The sequence below is a fragment of the Lipotes vexillifer genome, unplaced genomic scaffold, assembly GCF_000442215.2.
Source record: "Lipotes vexillifer unplaced genomic scaffold, Lipotes_vexillifer_v1.1 scaffold129, whole genome shotgun sequence".
Classification (NCBI taxonomy): Eukaryota; Metazoa; Chordata; class Mammalia; order Artiodactyla; family Lipotidae; genus Lipotes; species Lipotes vexillifer.
The window spans coordinates 1,995,181-2,020,992 of record NW_006777287.1 but is presented as its reverse complement, the minus strand read 5'-3'; the positions used below and the strand labels follow the sequence as shown (position 1 = coordinate 2,020,992).

The 25,812-nt window shown below is 55.0% G+C and overlaps 3 protein-coding genes across 4 annotated transcripts; 2 read left to right on the top strand and 1 right to left on the bottom strand.

Annotated features, from left to right (window-relative positions):
* The first annotated feature begins 452 nt into the window (after positions 1-452).
* Positions 453-12,099, top strand: SYP (synaptophysin). The gene is made up of 7 exons (XM_007450911.1): positions 453-499; positions 1,690-1,755; positions 2,953-3,077; positions 5,813-6,008; positions 6,751-6,942; positions 7,904-8,234; positions 10,481-12,099. Exons 1-6 carry the CDS (start codon positions 464-466, stop codon positions 8,228-8,230), a joined length of 942 nt encoding a protein of 313 aa, XP_007450973.1. The 5' UTR covers positions 453-463; the 3' UTR covers positions 8,231-8,234; positions 10,481-12,099.
* A 1,488-nt stretch (positions 12,100-13,587) lies between these two features.
* On the top strand, positions 13,588-21,962 carry PRICKLE3 (prickle planar cell polarity protein 3). 2 transcript variants are annotated; one of them, XM_007450909.1, is made up of 9 exons: positions 13,588-13,695; positions 14,919-15,004; positions 15,890-16,073; positions 18,016-18,129; positions 18,431-18,568; positions 19,119-19,322; positions 19,409-19,595; positions 20,363-20,662; positions 21,275-21,962. In XM_007450909.1, exons 1-9 carry the CDS (start codon positions 13,654-13,656, stop codon positions 21,862-21,864), a joined length of 1,845 nt encoding a protein of 614 aa, XP_007450971.1. In that variant the 5' UTR covers positions 13,588-13,653; the 3' UTR covers positions 21,865-21,962. The 2 variants fall into 2 exon arrangements, with proteins under 2 accessions (XP_007450971.1, XP_007450972.1); XM_007450910.1 differs by lacking the exon at positions 18,016-18,129 and having other exon boundaries at positions 13,618-13,695.
* Positions 21,963-22,115: 153 nt separating this feature from the next.
* On the bottom strand, positions 22,116-25,053 carry PLP2 (proteolipid protein 2). Its single transcript, XM_007450908.1, has 5 exons — positions 24,800-25,053; positions 23,575-23,727; positions 23,375-23,470; positions 22,748-22,838; positions 22,116-22,548 (listed from the first exon to the last, which is right to left on the bottom strand). Exons 1-5 carry the CDS (start codon positions 24,893-24,895, stop codon positions 22,526-22,528), a joined length of 459 nt encoding a protein of 152 aa, XP_007450970.1. The 5' UTR covers positions 24,896-25,053; the 3' UTR covers positions 22,116-22,525.
* Between the last annotated feature and the right edge of the window lie 759 nt (positions 25,054-25,812).

Sequence of the window (25,812 nt, the reverse complement as noted above, 5' to 3'; positions counted from 1 at the left end):
CTTTGGGCACTGCCAATAACTAGCTGGGCGACCTTGTATAAGTTGCTTAACCTCTATGGGGACTAATTTTCCTCACCAGTAAAAATGGGGCGAATAGGCCCTACCACGTAGGGATGTTCTAAGGCTTAAATAAGTGAACACATTCAACAGTTCAGCAAACGGCCTGGCAAATTGTCCTACTGTAGGACCCAACGGCCCACCTCCCCAGATCTCTAGCTGTGTTTTCAGAGATAACGATCTTCTGAGAGCATTTTCACGGTTCCAGCCTCTGCAGCCTCCGGACTGGAATGGCTGCCTGCGAGGTTTAGACACGGCCGCTGTGCGCAGGCGCGCGTGGCGAGCGAGGCGGGGGCGCGAGGGGCGGAGCTGCGGCCTCCTGGGCTGTTCCGCCGATCGCGCACCGCCCCCGCCGCGCCCCGCGCCCGCCCTTGCTAGCAGGCGCCTCCCGCCCCCCGCATTGCTGATGCTGCTGCTGGCCGACATGGACGTGGTGAATCAGGTACGCGTTCCAGCACCGCGGACAGAGCCCGCCGCTGGCCGGCCTCCTCGCCGGGTCGCTGCGAATCCGCCGACTCTAAGAGGTGGTGGCCAGAATCCTAGCAGCGGACACCCGGTCCCCGGCGCTGGGGCTGGGGTCTGCGGCAGGCGAGGGGAGGAAAGGGGAGGTGGAGAAAAGAAGGAGTGCGCCCTTTGCCGCAGCGAGGGCCGTCCTCACTGCCGCAGCGGGGGCCGCCAGAAGCCAGTTCCTTACGGGCGACCAAGGAGGAAGAGGGGTCTTGGAGCCAGGGTATAGGCAAGGAGGGAGGGGAGGGGAGAGTGGAAGGAAGATGGGGGGTGCTGCAGATGAGCTAGGAAATAGAGCGACAGAAGGCGTGGGGGCAGGGGTGAAGGCGTGGGGGCAGGGGTGAAGGGGAGGGCTGACACCTGCCCCTTCCAAACAGAGATGGTACCCTGGTAGACGACCACCTCTTCCCCCAGAGCAGACCAAGGGGGACGATCAGTTTCGCTTCTCCCAAACCCCTAGTCCCCCTTCCCCCAGCACATATGGAGTGAAGCCATGTCCTAGCCCTCCTCCACCTCAATAAAATCAGTCCAGACCCTCTCTGCCATCGAACTCTTCTTCACCACCTCAGAACCTCGCCCATCTCTAACCAGGACTAACCCCTCCCCATCCTCATCACCTCAGACACCCCACCACCATCATCTGACTCACCTTTACCGCTGCAGATCCCTCCCCCACCCTAGCAAACCCGACTGCCTCCCTGTTATGACTCACCTTCACCATCCAAGACCCCTTCCCCCACCCTAATGAACCCCAACTCCTTCCTCACCCTCTCCACCCGATCCCCTTCACCATCTGACTCACCTTTACCTTTTCAGACCTTCTCCCCTTCCCTAACTAGTCCTGACTCCATCCCCGTCTTACTCACCCCTGACCCCCTCTGCCATCTATCTCACCATCTCCCCAGATGTCCCCACCAGCCCTGAACCCCGGGGACCTTCTCTCAGAGACCCTGAGCTCACACCTTCCCCAAAGTGTCACTTTCTCCTTTTCACCGCCTCTCCAAACGTCACTCCCTCCCAGAGATCACATGCCTTATCCCCAGGGGTCATTGCCTGGTGGCCTTGTCCCCCACCTCCCTCTCCATCCCCAACAACCCCACCCCTCCCCACCGTTTCTCTCCTCAGCTGGTGGCTGGGGGTCAGTTCCGAGTGGTCAAGGAGCCCCTCGGCTTTGTGAAGGTGCTGCAATGGGTGAGTGTGGTCTGGGCTGTGGGGAGAAAGAGGAAGGTAGTGGGGTCTGGAAGAGCAGGGATGGAGTAGGGATAAGGAGGGAGGGATGGATGGGTGGGGGGGGCAGAAGGGGGTGGGGGAATTGGGCTCCTGGGTGAAGTCCCAGGGGGTTGGGGCCAGAGAACAGATGGGCTGTGATGTGACGCCACATAAGGCCAAGGGTACCCCCATTCTGAAGTGGAAGATTGCGACGTCCTACTTCCTCTCCTGAGGTGAGAGAGGGGCAGGGGAGGTGGAGACTGAAGCTGGTTGCTGCAGGGAGAGATGAAAAGCCAGAGAAACCCAGAGACAGTGAAGGAGACAGAAAATGGGAGATCGGGAATGATGGAGACAGAGATGGAAATACCAGGAAAAAAGTGATATGGAGATGGGAGAGAAACAAACAGAAAGAGACAAAGAAAAGGGAGACAGAGAAAGATGCACAGAGAACAGAGATGCAAAGAGAAACAGACACAGGAAGAGAGGAAGAGAAATGCTGTGGGGGAGAGAAAGAGACAGAGGGAGAAGAAGAGACCCTCCGGGAAAAGAGAAAAGGAGAAACCGATAAACAGAAGGAGAGGCAGGAGGGAGACAGAGAGAGCACCGTAGAGATAATGTCAGAGACAGAGCAGGGAGATAGAAACAGACAGACCAAGAAACAGAAAGACACACACACACACACACACACACACACACACACACACACAAACATTCAGAGAGAGAGAGAGAGAAGAGGCAGAAAGAGACACACATAGATACTAGAGAGGCAGAGAGAGAAACAGAGATACAGAGAGACAGAGACATCTGAGAAAGACAAAGACGTACTGAGAAACAGAGACAGAGAGATACCGAGGGAAACAGACACAGAGAACAGAGACAGGCAGAATACAGAGAGAGACAAAGACAGAGACAGAGAAATAGACTGAGACAGAATAAGGGGAATCAGAGCATTATTGAGAGGTAGAAACCAAGAGAGACACTGGGAGAAAGACTGGAAGAGATAGCCACACCCCTCTAATCAGCTTGTCCTTGGGCCTCGCTGAGCCCTGATTAGGGGGTGGGGGTGGGGACCAGTCCATCTGCTGCTGCCTATGCTGGGCCCCATCTGTCCAGAGGAGGGCAGCCCCATCCCACGTGCACACAGGCTCACCGTGGCCATCCCCATCCCTGCTGCCCAAGGTCTTTGCCATCTTCGCCTTTGCCACATGCGGCAGTTACAGTGGGGAGCTCCAGCTGAGTGTGGACTGTGCCAACAAGACCAAGAGTGACCTCAACATCGAGGTCGAATTCGAGTACCCCTTCAGGTGTGCCTCCACACTAGCCCACCCCTGGGATCCTGACAGACCTGGGATGGGGGTGGGGGGTGGGACCGGCCAACACCTCCTCCCCAGTGGCTCCTGCCCAGCCCCCACCTCGGGAGACCACACCCACTCAGATCACTGCGCATGCACTGAGCACCTACCTTGTGCCTGGCACTCCTCTGGACATCTAGGACACGGGGTGACCAAGACAGGCATAGGCTGTTGCCCTCTGGCTGTGTTCTAGTGAAGAGGAGGGGCAGGAGACTGGCAATAAACAAGATTCAAAATTTTATATATATATATATATATATATATATATATATATGCACACATATATATATCCTTAAGGCAGTAGGTGCTCAATTAATGTTAGCCAATATTATTATTTAATTCCCATTCGTTCATCCCATACACAGTTTTTGAGAACCTATTGTATGTCAGGTACTGCTGAAAGTGCTGGGGATATAACAGTGAACAAAACAGACCAAGCTCCCTACCCTCATGGAGCCAACATTATAACAAATAAACAAATGAATAAAGAGGATAATTGCAGATTGGGAGAAATCCAAGGAGGGCATCTTCATGCAGGGTTTTATGATAGAGAATAATGAGGGGGTGCTGCTTAGCCATGGGGAAGGATTAAGCCAAATTAAACAGTTCTGAGAGTTGTTGAGCTCATACCGTGTGCCGGGTGCTAGGTACACAAGAGTGAGCACAAGCAGGCAAGGTTGCTGCACTCATGGAGAGGCTTACCTCCTAGGAATGGGAAGACAGAGACCCACAGACACAATTTCAATAGAGGCTCCTGAGGCTCCTCCACTACTAGGACAAATCACATAACTGCTTTGGGTCTCCATTTCTTCATCTGTGAGAGGGGATAATAATACCCACCTTACAGGGTTATGATAAATATTAAATGAATTAATACTTGTAAAATGCTTAGCACAGTGCCAGGCACACAATAAGTGCTCCATCAGTGTTTGTCAAAATAAGGAAAATAAATAAGCTTAAAGGACTCAGGAAAGAGATCAGGGATTGAGTTGGAAATTAGGGATTTTTGAGCACTAAGGGTAAATGTAGGCTCAGGGGATCACCCAGTGTGAGAGGCAAGACTGAAGAGGCCCAGCGCAGGGCCTGAGCAATAATCAAAAGAAAAGGGGCACCAGGGAGGCGTGGTCTGAGAGGCTGGGGAAGTGGGGGATGACAACCAGGGATCCACCAGTTCACAGAAGCCAAGAGAGTTTGGGGAAGGAGTGGGAGTTGCAGCATGTGATACTGCTGAGAGCAGGCCCTTTGGGGATCTAGAAGACCAGAAAAATCTGTGGACACCCCAACTCCTCCCATGTCTAGGACCTCGGGTCCTGAGGATCTGCCCTTCACCCCCAAGCCTCCCAGGGGAAAAAAATCTTTGCCCTGTGTCCCCTGGACCAACCCTGCCACTGCCCCAGTAATCCCCCCCAAAGACCCCTCATTCCCCCTAGAAACCCAGAAACTTAAACCCAGATCCAACTCCTAGCTCCATCATTTAGCAGCCATGCAGCCCTGTGCAAGTAACTTAGCCTTGCAGAGCTTCAGTTTGTTCATCTGTAAAACAGGTATAATAATGCCTGCTTTAGAGAATTGTGGGGGAGGGTCATTAAGTGAAGCAATTATGTAAAATGCTTAGAGGTGATCAATAAGTGTAAGCCCTTCCCTTAGGGCCTTTGCTATACAAGGGCACTGGCACCATTTGGATCCTGCCCCCCAACCTGAGGCCAGAGCTCTGGGACTTCACCCTGCTCTTTCTCTCCACACACGTTCCTCCTTATGACCCCTCTTCCATCACACCATAGGAAAGGCCTTAGCCTCACATGCCTTCCCAGTCTACAGCTCCCCCCCCACCCCCGCCCACACCTCACATACACGAATCCTGTTCCAGCATCCCTTCTACCCTCCTGTCTTTCTGTCTGTCTCCTCCTATTTTGTAGTCCCTGGGCTCTCCTCTGCTATGTACACATTTGTTTTTCTCTTGGGGACCTGAAGTGAGGTGGGGAGAAGAGTCAGCATGACGTAGGGGAAAAACACAAGGTTCAGATTCCAACTTTGTCATTCCTATACCAGCTGTGTGACTTTAGGCAAGTTAATGCGTTTCTCAGAGCCTCTGTTTCTGCCTCCATATACTTCATTTAATAAACATTTATTGAGCGCCTACTATGTGGCAGCACTGTTCCAGGCCTTAAGGGTACAACACTGAACAAAACAAAGGAAAAAGCCCTGCCCTCTTGTAGTTAGAACAAAAATCAAGGAAAAAAGCAAAATACATGGTATGTCAGATGGGGTATCACAGCTACAGAGAAAATGGAGCAAAGAAGGGGGCTAAGGAGTGCTGGGAGGGAATGGTTAGATTTAACTAAATAGATCAGGGAAGACCTCACTGAGAAGGTGACCAGTGGAGCAAAGCTTGAAGGAGAAGAGCATTCCAGTGCAAAAATCCTAGGGTGGGAGAGTGCCTGGTATGTTCTATGAATAACCAAGGGGCCAAAGTACCTAGGTTGGAGTGAGGGCTGAGTAATACCTATTTCACCAGCATGCTCTCAGCAATCAATGAAATGTGACTGGTACACAGTAGGTGCTCGTGAATGATTATTTCCTCCTCTTCCTGGGACCTTGTCAGAATCTGGGGGAGACCCATGACTGGGCAGGGGGGAGGGGAGGGAGTTCTTAGGGCCTGGGCCACACCTGCCCACCTCTCTCCACAGGCTGTATCAAGTGTACTTTGAGGCACCCACCTGCCAAGGGGACCCTAAAAATATCTTCCTCGTGGGGGACTACTCCTCATCGGCTGAATTCTTTGTCACCGTGGCCGTATTTGCCTTCCTCTACTCCATGGGGGCTCTGGCTACCTACATCTTCCTGCAGAACAAGTACCGAGAGAACAACAAAGGGCCCATGCTGGTGAGCTCCCACAGCCATTCGAATGCCTACAGGGGCCAGGGGACATAGAGCCTTGGGGACACAGCCATGTTCAGAGGCCACGTCAAATCCCAGGCAGGCCCACATGCAAGCGGCCCTGATAACAGCCGCACACATTACTGCTGCTGCTGCTATGAGCATCAGAGACACCGAATCAGAGTGACAGGGACACACCCACAGCCCACACAGAATCCCAGACACCTGGAAACTTGCCACCTCTCACAAAACCCTACAGTCTAGATGAAAGAAAGAAGCACACAGAGGTTCATTGTGACAGTCATGCTTGTCATCACACCACACAGACACACTGATTCCTACACAGCTGTACTCATACACCCTCATCCCAGACACAAAATGACACAAATTCCCACATTCAGATAAAAGTGTAAAGACACACTACTTTCCACAGATTTGGCAACCATCTCACAGAATCACACACACACACACACACACACACACACACACACACACACACACACACCACATACCACAGTCACACTCCCACACCCTCTGTCACATACACACACATGCACAGACAAGCCCAAGCTAGGAGGGCCACCTTCAAGTGAGTGTTGGGGGCTTCAAGAGCTGGAAAGGCAGGGGAGAGACAAGCCTCTTCTGGGAGACGCCCCTCCCAAGAAAGCCTATGATCTGACGAGGCCCCACAGCCCAGAATGAAGCAGCCCACTCATGGTGCCATCTCCCTCCCCCCTGCCCGGCCTAGGACTTTCTGGCCACGGCAGTGTTCGCCTTCATGTGGCTGGTTAGCTCGTCGGCCTGGGCCAAGGGGCTGTCAGATGTGAAGATGGCCACGGACCCAGAGAACATTATCAAGGGGATGCCTGTCTGCCACCAGACGGGGAATACATGCAAGGAGCTGAGGGACCCTGTGACCTCTGGCCTCAACACCTCGGTGGTAAGCCCTGGGAAGCTGGCTGGGCCAGCTGGGGAGGGTGGCTGGGAAACTTAGTCTGGCATGGGGGGTGGTGGAGAGAGAGAATGAGAGGAGAATTCAGAGGAAATCCAAGAGGGCTCCCTGGAGGAGGCATGCCAACAACAGAGCCTTGTAGGATGAGATAGCAATTGTAACCATAGGACCTGAAACTAGTTACTCAGCCTCTCAGGCCTCAGTTTGAGCATATAAATTGAAAATAAGAGGTCCTGCTCCAAAGTTAAGTAGTGAACTAATAACATACAAAGTGCTTAGAAAAGGGCCTGGCACATGGTAAGTCGTATACAAGAGTTACAGATCCTCAGATTCCAACACTTTTTTTGTCAATTGCTGGCTACGACAGAGCTAAGATCTAAGCCACTAAGCCTCTCTGCACCTCAGTTTCCTCAGCTGTAAAGTGGAAATATTACTTCCTGTCCCCAAATTGAATTACATTGTATATATTTATACAAATGTATATATTTGTTTTAATATAAAAGCGTATATTTATATACTTTATACATGGGTATTTATACATATATTTGTATATACATATGTATGTGTATATATGCATCCATTAGCGGTATATCTACATATTTAATAAAAATTTATGCTTAACATTTTACTATATATTACAAAATTAGGTTTACTATATTTTGTACATGTATAAACGTGTATATATGCAAATACATAAACACATATATGCAATACTGATATATCTCATCCCCGGGAATCTGAATTCTAACGCGCCCCACGCCCCCCTCCCCACCAAGGTGATTTTTGTGCACATTGACATTCATGCGCTGGGACTCGGAGGGTCGGGGTCTCGGAAACCACCACTGTCCGGGCGCCCGCGAATCCAAGCCCAACGCAAGCGGCCTCGATGTTCCCCGGGGCCGCCAGGGCAACGGGCGCAGGACAACAGCCGAGCTTTGTCTCCCCGCAGGTGTTTGGCTTCCTGAACCTGGTGCTCTGGGTCGGCAACCTGTGGTTCGTGTTCAAGGAGACAGGCTGGGCCGCCCCATTCCTGCGCGCTCCTCCCGGCGCCCCCGAGAAGCAACCGGCGCCCGGGGATGCCTACGGCGAGGCAGGCTACGGGCAGGGCCCCGGCGGGTACGGGCCCCAGGACTCCTACGGGCCCCAGGGCGGCTATCAGCCTGACTACGGGCAGCCCGCCGGTAGCGGTGGCGGTGGCTACGGGCCTCAGGGCGACTACGGGCAGCAAGGCTATGGCCCTCAGGGTGCGCCCACCTCCTTCTCCAATCAGATGTAGTCTGGTGAGTGACAGACAGGCGGGGCGGCCAAGGAGGGTTCATGATCCTTTCATGGGCGGGTTAGTGAACCAATAGGAGTAGGACACTGGCCGGACAGGTAAGGATGGGAATTTGAAGGAGCCAATAGAGAGGCGGAGCTATGTGCTAGGGGCGAAAAACTAGCCAATGGTGGAGAGCAGAAGAGTGGTGTTTGAAAATGGGCAGAATGAAAAGCCAATGGGAGAGAGGTAGAAGTGCTGCTCTGAGGGAAGGGAGGGGAGAGAGAAGTGGGCAGAGCAACCAATGAAAGGAGGGAATAACAGGAGGACTTGCGTAGTGGGAAATCCGCCGGGCGCAGGAGCCATGGAGGGAAGAAGATGTGGGTCTTATCCAATACGTTATGATAAGGCCAATAGATGATGAGGGTAAACGGGCTTGGATCATGAAGGTCAGACAAGATCACTAATCCGAAGGAGGTGACAGATCCGCCACCTCTCCGCAACCCTGGAGGCGAGGGAGGTAGTGTGGAATTTCAAAGAAGAAAAGGACCCGGGCGGAGCGGGGCGGGGTGGGGTGGGGGTGGGGCGCATTGGAAAGTCTTGCCGGCCTTCTTGTTGGGCCTCAAAAGAGAAGCGAGATTTCCCTCAAATGTGAGGGGGGAAGACGGGGAGTAGAGGCAGGCTGATGGCGTTAGAGGGGAAAGGCAAGGAGGTGGCAACACATGGGTGGAGGTAGCTTCTAGCACTTGGCCAGGATGGAAAGGGCAGGGAGGAGTTTATCAGGCATCCCATATCTAATTCACTAAAAATTCCTGTTGTCTCTACCTTCAAAATATATCCATAATCTTCCCACTGTCCCCCTGGACCTCTTCCCTGGTTTCCACCCCCATTCCCATTATATTCTGCTCATGGCGTGGGGAACGATCCTGTTAAGTCCTAAATCACGCCACGACCCTCCTGTGCTCAGAGCTCAGAGCTCTACCTGGGCTCCCATCTCACTCAGATTAAGTCAAAGCCAAAGCTATGGCCCACGAGGCCCTACACAATCTAGCCCCACCCCTCACTCCTCTGACCTCTCACCTCCAACCACTCCCCCGCACTCTGTTCCAGCCACACTGGCCACCTCGATGTACCAGGCACAGTCCAACTTCACAGTCTTGGTACTTGCTTTCCCCCTGGAGTTTCACACCCACACACACTGATAACCTTACCCGGCCGACTCCTTACGAGTCCCTTTTCTTACCTCTCCCTGTGCTTTTCTTTATCATAGTCTGTAATTATTAGTTTATATGTTTATTGACTGTCTCTTCTACTAGACTAGGGGATGTGACCATGACTAATTTATGCTATAGACACATCACCTAGAGCACTACTAATGCTAAGAAACATTTATTGAGGAAATAAAAGAAACAACATAGCATGAGACATTTTACTATCATTTTACTCTTCTTCTCTGCTTAAAATCTCCAGTTGATTATACCTTATCCAGAGTCAAAGCTGAAGTCCTCACAACCTTGTCTACAAGCTCCTATGTGACCCCATTACCTACCTCTCGGACATCACCTCCTACCACCCTCACTTGCTCACTCCACTGAAGCCCCACTGATCTCCTTGCTGTTCCTCAAACACACTAGACGTGCTCCCACCCCAGGGCCTTTGCACTGGCTGTGCTCCCTACCCAGAATGCTCTTCTCTCCAGTTATCTGCATGGCTCATTCCCTCACCTCCTTAAGTCTTTATTCCAATGTCACTTCTTCAATGAGGTCTTCTCTGACTACCTACTTATACAGCAACCTTTCTTCCCCTACTGTCACTCCTAATCCCCCTTGCCCCAGTCTACTTTTTGTTTTTCCATTTCACTTATTATCACCTTATGTCATACTAGATAACTTATTTATACATCATGGTAATTGTTTAAGTCTTTCTCCCCTGCTACAATGTAAGCTCCACAAAGATAAGGATCTTTGCTCTGCTCAATATAGTTTACCACCAATGAGGAGTACAGTACCTGTTAACAGACTTTTTTGGGTTGGGGGAAGGGGAAACCATAATTTCTTTGGTACCTAATCTAGTGAAGGCATGGTATATCTTCCCAGCAGGGGCAGCTGGGATGAAGCTGACCCCAAGACTATAAGTGAAGGAAGAAGGAAGGAAGAAAGGTCATGGCAGATAGTGGGTGAAGCCAGGGCAGAGGCAAAGCAGCTCAGCCCTTCCCTAAAGGCACCGCCTGTGTCTGGACCCCCTCTCCTTTTGTATCTTTTGTCTCCACAGGTCACTGCAGCCCGGGAGGACCCCGTTGGTAGGCAAGAGCTCAGGAGAAGGACTGCCCCCCGTTCCCACCCCTACACCCCAGGTCTCCACCCCTCAAACCAGGAGACCCTTAACTGTCTTTGCTGTTTATATATATATATATATATTATATATAAATATCTATTTATCTGTCTGAGCCCTGCCCCCACTCCACTCCCCTTATGCATAAGGGACCCGATCTTGCATGGGCCCCTCTCTTACCCCTACCCCTTCCCCTTCATCCTGTGGCCCCTCTCTGTTCCCTGGCCCTGTGCCCTGAGGTTGGGGGGCTCTGTAAGGGGGACAGGGAGGAGACAGAAGGCTGTGTGGGGAGGGTGGATGTGAGTTCAGACTCCCCTCTCTCCCTCCCCTCCTCCCAACTCGGGCCTTGATTCCTCTAGCAATGCCTGAACAGGGGCCATTAGGGAAAATTCAACTCTGAAGAGAGGAGAAAGGCAGAGGCTGGGGGAGCTTGGGACCCAAGGTGGTCTTGGAGAGGACCTCTAGAGTGAACAGGGCTAGTAAGCAGAGGGGTTGGGTTCCAGACATACTGGATCTGGAGTCTGAAGAAGAAGGGTGCCCTACAGCATTCTAGAATGGGGCTTAGAAGGAAGCTGAGGGTGTGGTCCTAGAAGGGGTGGAGCTTTGAGTGAGGCAGCGGGTGGGCCCACAGTGGGCAGGGGTTGGAGTAGGACAGGGTTCTACGGAAGGAGTGTGACTTGGGACCTGGACACTGGGTTTGGAAAAACGCTAAGGGCGTGGTTCTAGAAGGGGTGGGGCTTGAAGCAGGCAGTGGGTGAGGCCCCAGAGTGGGCGGGCCTTGGATTGGGACCAGAATCTATGGAAGGGGTGTGGCTTTGAACACTCCCGAGAGACAGAGTTTGATTCTAAAGGGGGCCGACCTTGGGCAAGGCAAGAAGTGGAGTTCAGGAATGGGCCAAACTTGGAGTGAGGTCGTGACCGTGTTCTAGGCAGTTCGGGGCTTAGAGTGGGGCGTGCATGGTGGTTTCTGAAGGAGCAGCCCCGCCCCCGCAAAGGAGCAGTGAAGAAAATATGTTTTAAAGTGGTTGGGCTTGGCAGTGGGGAGGGCGAGGTGAGAGGCTTGGTCAGGAGCTGAGGGATGGGTTTCGTTAGGGGTAGTGGGGAGTATCCTTGGCCAAGGCTGGGGACTGAGGTGGCCTGGGAAGAGCTGAGAGATAAGACTTGGAGGGTAAGGGGTGGGATCCAGAGAGAGGCACCCCCCACACCCTTGCCTACCCCGAGATGGGACAGCTAGGCAATCAGGATAGAGCCAAAGGGTCTGTGGGGCCGACCTACCCTTCTCCACCCCCACCCTGGCCTCCTCCCTACCTCCACACCCCCATCCATCCCGGAGTGGTTGGAGGCCCGGTCTGGAGCCCCTATCCTGCACCCTCTGCTGTGTCTGTGACGTCGGTAGTGCCTGTGCTTGTGTGTTGCCATTTTGTCTGGCTGTGGCCCCTCCCCCTCCCCTCCAGACCCCCACCCTTTCCCATGCCCTTCGGTATTGTTTGAAGACTCCATCCCCGAGGAGGAAAAAATATGATTAATTCTTCTCCCCTAAATAAACTCCTCAACCACCTAGTCCACACGGCTCTTACTTCTCAGTGTGTCTTTTTGGAGGGGGAGAGAAAGATGGGGAAGAGGAGGCGAGAGGAAGCTCCGCCTCCGACCTGCTGGACACCGTTCGAGTCACCCCGCCATTTTCGGCCCCTCCAACAGTGTTTTGCTGAGCCCTATCCTCTGTGAAGCCTCGCCTGCCGATCATTCTAAGTCACTCTCTGAGTAGCCCTGACAACTGCCCCACTACTGGCCACCGAATGCCCAGTCTTTCTAGGGTTCGGTTCTAATTCTGGTCCCTTAGCCATGCCCCTTCCCAGCCCCTGTGGAGCCCTGTCCTTGAATCCCCAAACGGTTCAAAGGGAGACTTCCCTCTAGCCACCCGCCTCGCATTCTTCAGACCCTGATGTCTCTCTATTTCCTTGTCTCTGGTCCAGCTGGAGAACTGGGAGACCGACTAGGCTGCAAGGCCGGGAGGCGGGGCGCCAAGGTGACTCGTTAGTTCTTTCATTCATTCCCTATAACCTGTCTCAGGCTCCTCCCTGGGGCAGGGAGGGGCGGGAAGTGACCAGGATGTGCGTAATGGGGCGCAGTGGGGATGGGGGATGAAGTCCCTGGCGCCCACGATGAAGGGCCCGGCTGACCGCCGCCACCCCGGTGCCTAATTAGAGACCCTGGCCGGGCACCGGAGTTCTGGCTGTGTGCCGGGGACACCCTCCTCCCAGCCCCGAGGCATAGCGAAGCCTGAGAGCGCGGAGAGACTCCTAGCTCAGGGAATGAGCTCAGGGGAAAGAATCACTGGAGAGAGAAAAGTGAGAGCAGGGGAGGGAAGGCTTGAAAATCTATTTCTCGGGACTTAGGGGGCATCGCAGCTGGGCCTGTAAAGATGGGGAGCGAACAGGGAAGAGGGCCTCGGAGCCTGGCCGGTAACTTTAACCCCCTCCGGCTCTGAAAACGGATGAGAGCGGGGACGTGGGGCGGGGGCATAAGATCGAGCTCTCTGATGGGGTGAGGGAGCACCAGCTGGGGCTGCGATGGGGCTGGGGACCATTCTTGCGGCATTCATCCGGGGGAAAGAGAACCTCAGAACATCACCAGTGGGGAGGGGGCCAAGAGGTGGCTTTAACCCATCCCCCAAATAAACATCCAAGATAAATCACACAAAGCGTCAATACAAGTACTGTAGCGCACACTCCTTACAGTCAGGTCTCCACTTCCAAGTTCCCACTCCTCTACTACAGAGCCCTCAAGGCCTAGAATGTCCTGTGAGAGACCATGTGGAACCCTGGGGGCTCTGGGGCCCGTGTTTTCTGAGGCCCAGCTCCCGCCCACGCAGGAGTGCAAGGAAGCTTTCGCGCACGGCGTTCCTGGGCTGCGCGCCCCTCACCTCTAGGCAGGGGGCGCCTTGGCCCGGGAGAGACAACAGGCCCAGGGGCGGACCCCGCTGGGCGCGCTCCTCCTACGCCGGTGTCAGGTTTACGGAACCGAGAGCTCCCCTGCCGGATGCGCGGTGGCCAGACGGCCACAAGGATTCCATTCGCCTGACCCGGCCCGGCTTGACCCTGCCTGGGCGCGCCATGTTCGCGCGTGGGTCCCGGAGGCGCCGCTCAGGGCGCGCGGTGAGCGAGACTCAGGGCAGCGGTGGGGGTCGGGGTAAACTGAGGCCCGGGAGAGGGAGCAGGGTATAGGGATAGTGAGGAGGCGCTCCCAGAGGATCTGGGGATCCCCATCCTCAGGGTTCCCAAACCGGAGGGCCTGGGACTGCTGGAAGTATGTGGATGAAGGAACGTGGAGATCTGGTGGCCCTTGCTCCCTAATCACATTTCCGCACACCTTTATCAGCACCCCAGGGACCTGGTGCACTCCCCTCTCCGGTGAATTATGGGAGGGGATTCTGAGAGCCAAAAGATTGGGTCCTGGAGTCCTAGATTGAGCAGGGGCCTCCTGAGCTTATGAGAAAAGGGACCTCTTCCTGTACCTTGGCGGAAGGTGAACTGAGGAGTGAGGCCCTACACTCCTGGGGTGCCCTAATACTGAGAGTCGAGTGGTTGGGATTTGTGAGGAGAGGGCTTCCAGGCTTCCACTTGAGCCAGGAAGCTTTTGACTTCCTAGATGGGAGTGTCTCTCTCTTCCCTTGGAGGGGCTGTCTGGGTGGGGTCTGCGTTTGATGGTCCAGAAGAGAGAATAGCCCTAGGATATGAGGGGTAAGGGCCAAGGCTTCTTGGGGTGTGGGTTTCAGAATGGCTCAAGGGCCTCCTGAGATCCTGGCGGAGGGTCTCAGTTCCTTGGGTATGAAAAGGTGAAGCCAGGGTTTGGGGGATGGGCTCTTGAGCTTCTGAAAACAGGAGTAGGGCTCACGTGGGGATCCCAAGTAAGGATGGGGTCTCAGATTCCTACCCTGTGGAACTGGAGTGCTGCTGGCTTCCTGAGTGGAGAAGGGGCCGAGATGAGGCCTGAGAGGAGACACCCAGATTAGGGGCTCTGCTCTGGTGGGGAGAGTACTCTGAGTTCAGGGGGAGGTGTTTTGAGGCCTGGAGGAGTCAGAGGCTGGTGGGGAGGTGTCGAGGCTGGGTGAGGGGAGTCCAATGCTGGCCCGGGGAGGGGAATTCCCTGAAAGGGACGGCATATAGGGAGGTGGCCTCAGCTCCCCCGCCTCTACCTCGGTTGTGTCCCCCTCCCCCGCGCTCTGGACTCTGTCCCAGCCTGCCTGGCCTTGCCCTGGTGGGACATGCCCCGGCGTGTGGTTGCCGGCCTCGGAGTGGAGAGGCGGGTGTTGACTTCTCTCTCCCTCCCCGCCCGCGCGCACCTCGCCGGGTCCCGCGTCTGCCCCCTCCCACTACAGCCTCAAGAAGCAGAGGACCCAGACCGAGGCCAGCCCTGCAACTCCTGCAGGGAGCAGTGCCCCGGCTTCCTGCTGCATGGCTGGAGGTAGGTGACCATCCCAGAACCTTGTCTTCATCAGGGTCCTGCCCTTATGGGAACCTGCCCTTAGGGGAACCCCCCCCAACTTAGGCCACGCCCCTAGGCTTGAGCCAGGTCTTAGAGAAAGCTCAGGTCCAGAGCCCCTCCCCTGACTCATTCCCAATTGTCCAGTTCCCAGGAGAGCTCCGCCTACTACACAGCCCCGCCCCCAGAAATGTGCTCCAAGTTTCTGAGTCCCATCTCTAGGGAGATCCTCCGTCCCGGGCTCTAAGAACCGCCCACTGACCTCCAGCCCCCTTCTGGGGCTCAGAACTCCCCTCCCAGACCCAGGTCCTATCCTCCTAGTGGAGCCCTGTACCCAAAACGTCCCATAAAATACCACAGACAGAGCCCTACTCACTCAGCTCAGAGCCTCAGCATAAGCTAGAGCCCGCCCCTAGGGAAAGTTCCCCCACCACGTCCAAAGTCATGAGGGGAAACCCCTAGATTTATAACTCCAATCTCAGACTCAGAGCCCCACCCCTACTCAGGCCCGTTGCCGGGAGAGTGTGACCCAAGTCCCAGTGCTGAAAGTCAGGGGATGGCCTTGAGACCTGCCACAGCCCCACCACCCCTTCACATCCTCGGCCCAGGCCCCGCAGCCCCACTCCCAGCTCACAGCCCTGCCCCCAGCTGGCTGCTCTGCCCCTCACAGCCCCGGCCAACTCCCCACAGTAGTCTGGCTCACAGCCCCACCTCCGCTCAGCACCGCCCCCAGGCCCCTGTCTGGCTCGGAGTCTTTTGCTGGTGATAATCTGAATGTCTCTGGCCCTCAGTTGGACTTCCTTGGGCTGCCAAGGGGTCCAAGTGGGCCCTCCCTTAGGAGCTGACCCCCCATCCCGGTCCCCTCAGAAAGATCTGCCAGCACTGCAAATGCCCACGGGAGGAGCACGCCGTGCACGCAGTGCCTGTGGACCTGGAACGCATCATGTGTCGGCTAATCTCAGACTTCCAGCGCCACTCCATCTCTGACGACGACTCCGGCTGTGCCTCGGAGGAGTATGCCTGGGTGCCCCCTGGTCTCAAGCCCGAGCAGGTGACCAAACACCACCACCCACTCTTGCTCACCAGTGGGCACACACACACATGCACACTCAAGTGGGAACCTATTTCCAGGGAAACTCTAGGGTGCGTGGTCAGACTGTGCATGTCCTTCTGACCCCTCTGTGGTCTAGCAGGGAACCCTGATTGATTGCTGGGCCAGTTCCTCAGGACCTGTTCACCCCTCTCCTGTCCTCCCCTTACCTCAGTTCTTATCCCAGCACTTCATTCACTACACTTCCATTGATTGATTCATTCAACAAACAGTCACTGAGCACTTACCGCATGTCAGACAATGTTCTAGGCACTGAGAACACAGCAATGAACAAAACACAAAAAAATACATCTGCCCACATGGAGGTTGTATTCCCAAAGGGAGCAAGAGCCAGTAAGTAAACCTGTGAATATATGTCAGATGGTGTAAGGGCTACGGAACAAATAGAGCAGGGAAGTGGAAGAGAGGGAGAGGGGGGAGAGAGAGAGAGAGAGAGAGAGAGAGATGTTAGAATTGTAAATAGGGTGCCCAGGTCAACCTCTGTGAGAGTATGATGTTTGAGCTTCTTGAAGGAGGTGAGGATATGAGCCATGCAGATATCTGAGGTTAGAGCGATCCAGGCAAAGGAAACAGCTAATGCAAAGGCCTTGAGGCAGGAGTGTGCTTGGCATGTATGAGAAACAGCGAGGAGACCAGTGTATCTGGAGCACAGTAAGCAATGGGGCGAGTGGTTGGAGGTGAGGTCAGAGATGGCGGAGGCCATGGACAGAACTTTGGCTTCCACTCTGAATGAGGGAGAGGACACAAGAGGCTTGTGAGCAGAGAAGGGATGTGATTTGTCTTAGGACTTAACAGAATCCCTCTGGCTGCTGAGTGTAGAATGGACTGTAAGAGGGTGGAAGCAGGGGATCAGTGAAAGGGAGGCTACTGCAATGGTCCAAGTGACTGATGATGGTGCTGGCAGTGGAAGTAGTGAGTGGTGGTCAGATTCTAGTTATATTTTGAAAATAGAGCTGAGAGGATTTGCTTGTGGGTGTGACAGAGGAGTCAAAGATGACCCCAAGGATGGATGGATTGACTGATATGGGGCAGGCCAAGGCAGGAGCAAGTTTGAGGGCTAAGAGCATAAGTTTGGTTTTGGCTATGTGGAGTTTGAGATGCCTGTTGGACATCTGAGTGGTCACGTTGTCTGGAACTCAAGTGAGAGGTCACAGGGCTGGAGGTATGCAATTGTGAGGCATTAGCCATGAGATGGTATTTATAGCCATGAGGGTGGATTCGATTCCCAAGGGACTGAAGGTAGACAGAGACAAGAGGACCAAGGACTGAGCCTGAGGACCCTCCCACATTTAGGGGTTGGCCAGTTGAGGAGGAACCAAAACAGGGGCAGAGAAGGAGCAGCCAATAAGGTAGGAGGAAACAAACCCAGGGCTGTGTGGTGTTCTGGAAGCTAAGGGAACAAAGTGTTTCCAGGAAGAGGGAGTGATCAGCTGTGTCCAGTGCTACTGATGGGTCAAGTTGGATGAAGACTGAGACCTGAACAATGAGTTCAGCGATGTGGATATCATCAATGACTATGACAGGAATAGCTTTGGAGGAGAGGCAGGGACAGAGGGGGCGGGGAAGCCTGACTGTAGTGGGGTCTAGAGAGAATGGGAGGAGAGGAAGTGGAGACAGCAAATGCACACAACTCCTTCAAGGAATTTTGCTATAAAGGGGAAAGAAAAGTGGAGCAGCAGATGGAGGGAAAAGTGGGGTCAAGACATGAGGGAACTCTCAGTATGCTTAGGAAGTGGCAGAAATGATCTGGCCTGTAGGGAGGAGGGGGTCAATAGAAGTTCCCTCATGATGACTTTAATTTTCTCAGAAAAGCAGGGACCCACCATCCCACTGCATCACCCCTAGTCTCAATTGTTTTCTCCCATCCCCCATGTCCTCCCAGGTGTACCAATTTTTCAGCTGCCTTCCAGAGGACAAGGTCCCCTACGTCAACAGTCCCGGGGAGAAATACAGGATCAAGCAGCTGCTGCACCAGCTGCCCCCACATGACAGTGAGGTGAGGAGACAGAAGACAGGAAGGGCATGCCAGGTAGGGGACACAGCCTGGACAAATGCTGGGCAGCTGGAAAGAAGTGGGCAGGGTCAGAGGAGGAAAGGTGAGCTGATCTGAGGTGACAGGTCTGGACAGGCAAAACCACAGCTGTGCCTTGGGAGAAGAGGTAAGGGGTGGGTATTTAAGGCAGGAAGCACCATCTATATAAAGGCCTAGAAGTAAATTTTTTGAGCATGGATGAAATTTGGAAGAAGGCTGGGGGCAGGCATCAGGGGAGGAGCCTGGAAGATCCCCACTACTCCAGGCACAGTACTGCACAGCACTGGAAGAGGAAGAGAAGAAAGAGCTCAGAGCCTTCAGCCAGCAGCGGAAGCGGGAGAATCTGGGGCGTGGCACTGTGCGCATCTTCCCCGTGACCATCACAGGGGCCATCTGTGAGGAGGTGAGCCATGGAGGGCCTCAGTGAGTAATGGTGCCTTTGCTCCAAGCCCTGGGGTACAGGGCCCATCTTCCAGGCCCTGGAAAGAGTTTTCTCCCCTCCATGCAGCGTACATGGGGCGTGGGCTATCTCTTTGGTCCTCCTATGATTGAAACTTGTCTTTAAGAACCAACCCACAGTGGCAGGGCCTGTCTCTAGAGCTGGGTGATGGGTGGGATTTATCTCTAAGGCCCCCCTGGTGGGTGGAGCCTAACCTTAGATCTTACTGTTAGGTGAGGTCTGTTGCTAAGATCCCCCAACTGGGCCTGGCCTGTCTTTATGGTTTCCCCAACTCCCTAAAGGGGAGACTTGCCTTTAAGGCCACCCACGAGAAATAGGGCCTGTCTCTGTGGTCTCCCCCAGGAGCAGTGTCCAGGGCCTATCTCAAAGTTACTCCCTGGATGGGGCCTGTCACAAAGGCCACGGGGAAGGCCCACGTGTTACACGCCTTGGCTGACCCCCATCCATCCTACCATCTTGGTGATGGTGACGGCGTCCACCTGTCATTTGGCAGTGTGGGAAGCAGATTGGAGGTGGGGACATCGCCGTGTTTGCCAGCCGTGCAGGCCTGGGTGCCTGCTGGCACCCACAGTGCTTTGTGTGCTCCACGTGCCGGGAGCTGCTGGTGGACCTCATCTACTTCTACCATGCGGGCAAGGTCTACTGTGGTCGCCACCATGCTGAACGCCTGCGCCCGCGCTGCCAAGCCTGTGACGAGGTTCGTGTCTCTCTGCCCAGGGGTGTGAACGGAGGGTGGGCAGGGGCAGGCCCTTCTGATGGCCATGGACGGCCTTTGCCCCCCAGATCATCTTCTCCCATGAGTGCACAGAGGCCGAGGGCCGGCACTGGCACATGGGTCACTTCTGCTGCTTTGAGTGTGAAGCATCACTGGGAGGGCAGCGCTATGTCATGCGTCAGAGCCGCCCCCACTGCTGCGCCTGCTACGAGGCCCGCCACGCGGAGTATTGTGATGGCTGTGGGGAGCACATTGGTGGGTGAACATGGGACTGGATGGGGGATGGATGGACAGCTGGGTCACAGCCCCACTGCCAGGATTCTTCCTGGGGGCATCTTCCAGGCCCCATCTTCCGTTATACCCCATACTTTAAGTCTAGCTCCAGCACTGTAGCCCTATACCCTTCCCTGCAATTCCATTACCAATGTCCCCCATCATGCCATACTTTCTAAACCCCACCTACACTAGGCACCATGACACATCTAGGTCCACCTCCAGAGTGCCCTCTAATTCCTAGCCCTGCCCCCCACCATAGCTACCCTCCTACCCTCTCAGCCTGGCCCCTACTCCAAGCTATGCCCTATTCTCTAAGACTCCTCCATCAGCCTAGGTAAACCCTACCTTCTAAGCCAGACCCTACTCTCTAAGACCCACTCCCTTCCCACCAAGGCCATGCCCTACCTTCTATGTCCTGCTGTCACCCCAGGCCTCTTCTTCAGGTCCACCTTCACTCTCCTTCCACCTGAAGCCACCTCTTAATGTCTAAGCGTGACCCACATCTTGGAGTCCAATGTCTACCCCCACCCTGGGAAAGAAAGGGAGGCAGAGGAGACATTTATCAGCCAGTTTCCAGGAGAGAAGGATGAGGACGGGCCCATTCTGGAGAGGTGGGGGGAGAGGGCACCTCCGGGTACCCTGCCTCAGATTCCCTGCCTCTTCCCAAGAAGGGCCCCTATTCAGGAGGGTGGGGAATATGCCTGGGGGCTCTGCCTCAGTTTTCCCCCTCGTGTCCATCCCCGCAGGCCTGGACCAGGGCCAGATGGCTTATGAGGGCCAGCACTGGCACGCCTCAGACCGCTGCTTCTGCTGTAGTCGCTGTGGGCGAACCCTCTTGGGCCGCCCCTTCCTGCCACGCCGTGGCCTAATCTTCTGCTCCCGAGCCTGCAGCCTGGGGTCCGAGCTCACGGCTCCGGGGCCCGGCCGCCGCAGCTGGAGCGCAGGCACGGTCTCCACACCTCTCACAGCCTCTACAGCCTCTTTCTCTGCTGTGGAGGGGGCGTCTGAGACCTCCACAAAAGGCACCAGCACCGAGCCAGAGCCTGGTGAGCCAACCTTCCAGCCACTCCGGTGCTCCCGCCTCAACCCTGTCCCCGCCCCTTGATTCGCCCAGGCCCTTCACCTGTGGCATCCCTGGCCCCGCCCCATCACAGCCCTGGCTTCGTCCCCAAACCATTCCGGGCCTAGTCTCCATCCCCAGCTACACCCCAACGTGAACCCAGGTTCCACCCCACTTCTGTACAGGGCCCTTCCCCTACCTCAACTTGTCCCAGCTTGAGCCCAAGTTGCTCCTTTCCTCCAAACCCTCTACCCCTCACCATCCGCCCCCCCAGGCCCCGCCCCCATTCTATCCCAGACCCTGTCTGCTCCAGCCCATGCCACTCCCCTTTCACCAGAAGCCACGCCCCCACCCCGGCCACACCCCATACACCAATCCATCTGGTCCTGTTCCTCCTGCTTTCAACCTTCCCTCCACCCAGAACCTGCCCCAGGCCTCACATTTCCCGGACTCCCCACCTCGCTGCCCCGCACCATGCCTGCCTCCACTTTCCCAGTCCTGATGGGGGAGAGAGAAGGCCCTTTCCAAAGGCCTCCCCTGGGCTGGGGTAGGGGTGGGGCGAGAGATACAAGGAGTCACTCCATCTCTCTCTTTCCAGCTGCAGGCCCCGAGGAGCCTGCCCGCTTTCTGAGAGGGGCCCCTCACCGCCACTCCATGCCTGAGCTGGGGCTCCGCAGTGTCCCCGAACCACCCTCAGGGCCTCCCGGCCAGCCGGACCCGCACCCAGAAGATGGTGCCTTTGGTCGCCAGAGCACCCCACGCGTCAGCTTCCGCGACCCTTTGGTGTCTGAGGGAGGCCCGCGGCGGTCCCTGAGTGTGCCCCCAGCCCAGCGCCGCAGGCCACGCAGCCCCCCGCCCAGGGGCCCCATACATCGTCGCCGCCACCACCACCACCACCACCATCACCGCCGCCACTCTGGCAGACGTCGCCACCATCAATGTGACTTGGGATCAGGGTCGGACTCGGGATCTTGCTCCAGCTCGCCCTCCAGTCCCAGTTCCGAATCCTCAGAGGACGATGGCTTCTTCCTAGGGGAACGCATCCCACTGCCCCCGCACCTGTGCAGGCCAATGCCTGCTCAGGACATTGCAACTGAGACCCCCAATTCCCCATCTCCACAGCTCCCCGGGAACTCTCGCCCAGGGATGCCTCGCCAGGCCAGAGACAAGAACTGCATCGTGGCTTGAAGGAGTGACAGTTCTGGAGGGCTGCACTCTCAAGTCAGTGTAGATGATGACCCAGCCCCCCAACTTAAGTCATAAATCCCTTGCCTTCCTCCCTCCTTCATCTGTTTGTATTACTGAAGTAATTTAATATTTGTTTTAAAACAGGCCTGGCTTCTTTACCTCCTTGCTCCAGCTGCTCCAGCTCCCCCCAGTTTCCCCCTCCTGATGCTTGAGACATTTGATCAAAGGATTAATTTATTCACTATCATATGTTCTAATAATCTGCTTATTATTTATTTATTCCTCCACAGAACCCCTCTCCTCCCACACACACATGCACACTGAGAAGGTTATTAGGAGTGGGTTACAACCTGGGGCCTGGAGTCTGAAATCTGAGGCACCCTCTTCCGTCATTTTGTGGCTTAGGTGGGGGCATTGTCCAGGCAGAACTGGCGTCTCCGTTTGGATACTGCAGAAGGAAGGGGAACCTAGGCACACCCATAAAGGTGGCCATACCCAGAGGAGTTGATTGGCAGCCTGGAAGACAAATTCTCGCGATAAAGGCACTTTTACCTCAGTAGGGGGCTGGGAGTTGACTGGGAGTGTTGTAGTAGGGGCGGGGAGGAGTTATTTCGATGGAGGTGTTATTTGCAGGTTGCTGAGAGAAATGAAGGGAGTTCACCTACACCGGGCCATCTGCAGGGTCTGCAAGAGGAAAAGAGAGAACTCATTGGCTGGATCCATATGTCCATTTTGCAGATAAGAATACTGAAGCTTATGATACTTATTGGCACTAAAGCCTTAAGTGTCAATAAGAGACAGAGTTGGCATTCATGCCCCTTGGGAGACCCATTTTCTTTTCACCCCCTTAGCAACACCCCCCCCAACACACCCACACACTCACCAGTAGGGGCTGCTGTATGTCTTTGCTGCCGCAAGGGGAAGGTAATGTAGGCATCATAGCCAAAGAGGCATGCGGCGATTAGGCCCAGCACCTGGGGATGGGGATGGGAGTGAGGTGGGAGTGGATTAGGCTAGTCAGCCTACTCGGCCTCCTACCTCCTTGTATCCACCACCTCCAGTGACTACCCCATGCAGGGATGGTAGCTAAAGCCCCAGGTTGGCAAGCCAGAGAGCCCCAGGGAAAGGCCAGAGACTGGACTCTACCCCACCCTCCCTCTTCCTAGTACCTTTCAACACAGTGCAGCCACACAGTGGCCCCACACACAGGGGACGCCATTCATACTGTACATTGAGACAAAGCTCTAGCAGATGGTATAGTCTAGTGTATCAACAAAGGGGCCACCTCTCTGTGCTTCCCACAAAAGTCCCTGTGTCGGACAAGGGATGGCCCTTTACAGCAAATGATTTGGGGAGGAAAACCAGGGCCTGGGTCAGACTTTCCTGCAGGCCCTGAGGCCAAGTGTGACCTACTGTGGGTCACACACTTTCTGGCAGAAGCGGAGGCAGAAATGACCCCAGGATCCTCAAACCCCTCTCTCTGCTTTGGAGCTGACTCCACAGCCTTTACCCCTGCAACGATTTTGGAGTGGTTTCCTCTCTCAACAAGCACAACAATGGAGGTGATCAGGTAGAGGATGACCGCTACAAGGGTTCGAAAGAAATCCTGTGAGGTGTAGGGAGAAGAGGGAAGTCAGTGTCCAGAATTCCCCCCACAATCCCAACTTCCCGAGCCCCTCCCTAGCCTTGCCATTGTGGCCCCTTTCTCACACTCCAAGGCCAGTTGATGATCTGTATCTTGGTGTGCAGGTCGCACATGTAGACGACAAAGAAGATAGCAGCAAAGATCATCTCTATCACCGACAAGAAGGAGTATCCTGATGTCGAGGCACCGAAGCAGATCAGAATCACCAGGCACAATATCTGGAAGGATATGTGAAAGGGGTCCTCAATCAACTCCCAGGGCTGAGGGGACTGGTTTAAATTGGGGGCCTCAAACTCAGATGCGTACCAGGACTGGGAAAATGACAAATAATTATAGCTAAACACTTATTGTGTGCACACTGTGTTGCACATGTTGTTCTAAGAGCTGTACAAGTATTAATTCACTCAATCGTCACATCAACCTAATGAGCTGGGTACTATCATTAGTATCTTTAGTTTATAGATGAGAAAAGTGAGGCACAGAGACATGAAGTGACTTATCCAGGATCACCCAGCTAGTAAGGAGTAGATTTAGGTGCCTCAGTTTCCCCTCTTTTCCCTTCTAGGATGCTCCTGCCAGGAGTGGTGCCTTCAGGTGTTTTTTTGTGAGCACTCGCGGCGCCAGCTTCAGGGCTTTGACGGGGCGGGACGTGCGGTTCTCCCAGCAACCTCTTTGGGAAACGGTGAGAGCGATACCAGAGGGGCAGGGCTCCATTAAAGGCGCCGCACCCCTTTTACAAGTGACTCAAAGGAGGCGCCCACTTTGAGAGGGACGGGAAACCGAGGCTCCCAAATAGCTGAGGACCTCCCACCCCACCACAGAGAGGCGAGGAAGAACTGGGGGAGGGCTGGTCACCCTACCCCGCGGGACTAGCGCGCGGGGGCCCCACCCCAACAGGTCCCGCCCCTGGGCGCTCTGCCAACCCACCCGCCAGTGCCCAGGCCGCGCCACGCCCTGCCACGGGATGCACCCCAACACCCAGCCCCTGGGGACCCCTTCGATGAGTCCACCGATAAGTCTATGGGGTCTCTCTCCATGGGGCCCCACATATGCCCCATGGGCCTCTTGCCTGACCCCGTGGGCCAGCAGCTCCCGACCATCTTCTCCAAACTTCACTGACTCGCCCTGCGTGCGCCCCTTTTTTCGGGCCTGCGCCACCAACCCACGAACCCCTTGCTCCACTGCCAAGAGGCCCGGGCCACGCGCCTGCCTCCCCCGGAGCTGCCCCACTCCGTGTAGTCCAGCCACCCCACCCCGCCTTTGCCCACCCGCCAGTCCCGGGACGCTCACAATCTCAGCAAACAGGAGAATTCCCTTTCGGGTGCGTGAGAAGTTGGTGCAGGCGGCCCAGCAGCCGGGGGCCGACAGGCGCTCGGAATCCGCCATGGCGTGGACCGGAGTCCCGAGAGGCGCGGAGGATCTTCTCGCTTGCTCGTGGGTTCGAGGACAGTACACACCCAGCCGTCTTGCCCGCCGTCTGACCGGGAAAGGGGCCCCGGGGCGAAGGAGGGAGTGAATCACCGCGCGGAGCAGAAGCGGGCGGGGCCGGAGCGGGCCGGGCCAGGTGGCCGCCGCCCCGGAAGCCCCCTTGCCCCTCCCGCCAAGGATTCTCCCCGCCCGGCGCACAGCCCCCAGGGCGTCCCATCTACGGGGTCGCCAGCCTCTGAGGCTTGGCAGTTCTGCAAGCCATGTGTTGCACTGGAGAGACCCTTCACGCTTTTAGAATACCAATGCGCCTAGGGCTGCCTCAACTCAGAACCATGGGGATTTGGCTTTGGAAGGGAATGCCTCAGTTTCCTTAGCTGTAAAAGCGGCCGAGGCCAGGGTTAAACTCAGGTATGTTTCCAGAATTCGGAATATCTTGGATTTTAGAAAGTTTTCTCAATACATATAAGGTATATTATTTAACACTCTCAGCGGGGTTTGAGACTGCCCCGTTAAAAAACCAAACAAACAAACAAAAACACGTTAATATTTCCTCAAGGAATGGTGTGGACATTCACAGTAAGTGGGATAGGCCGGGACCAAAAATTTTTCCTGGTTAAGTCAGGTCAAGTTTTGTAACCAAATTGTGCCCAACTTGTAGGAAAACTGTTGGTTTCCAAAGCTTTTTGGATTTCGGAATTGTGGATAAAAGATCGTGGACCGTGGAATAAACCTCTTAGCATTGATGGAATGAGACCTCGCCAGTGCACAGGCTGAGAGAGAACAAAGCCTGTTGAGCATCAAACTGCTCAGTAAATGAAGGGTGGACGTTATTAATAGTGTCAGAGCTCAGGGTCTGTTTCTCTGTTCTGCAATTC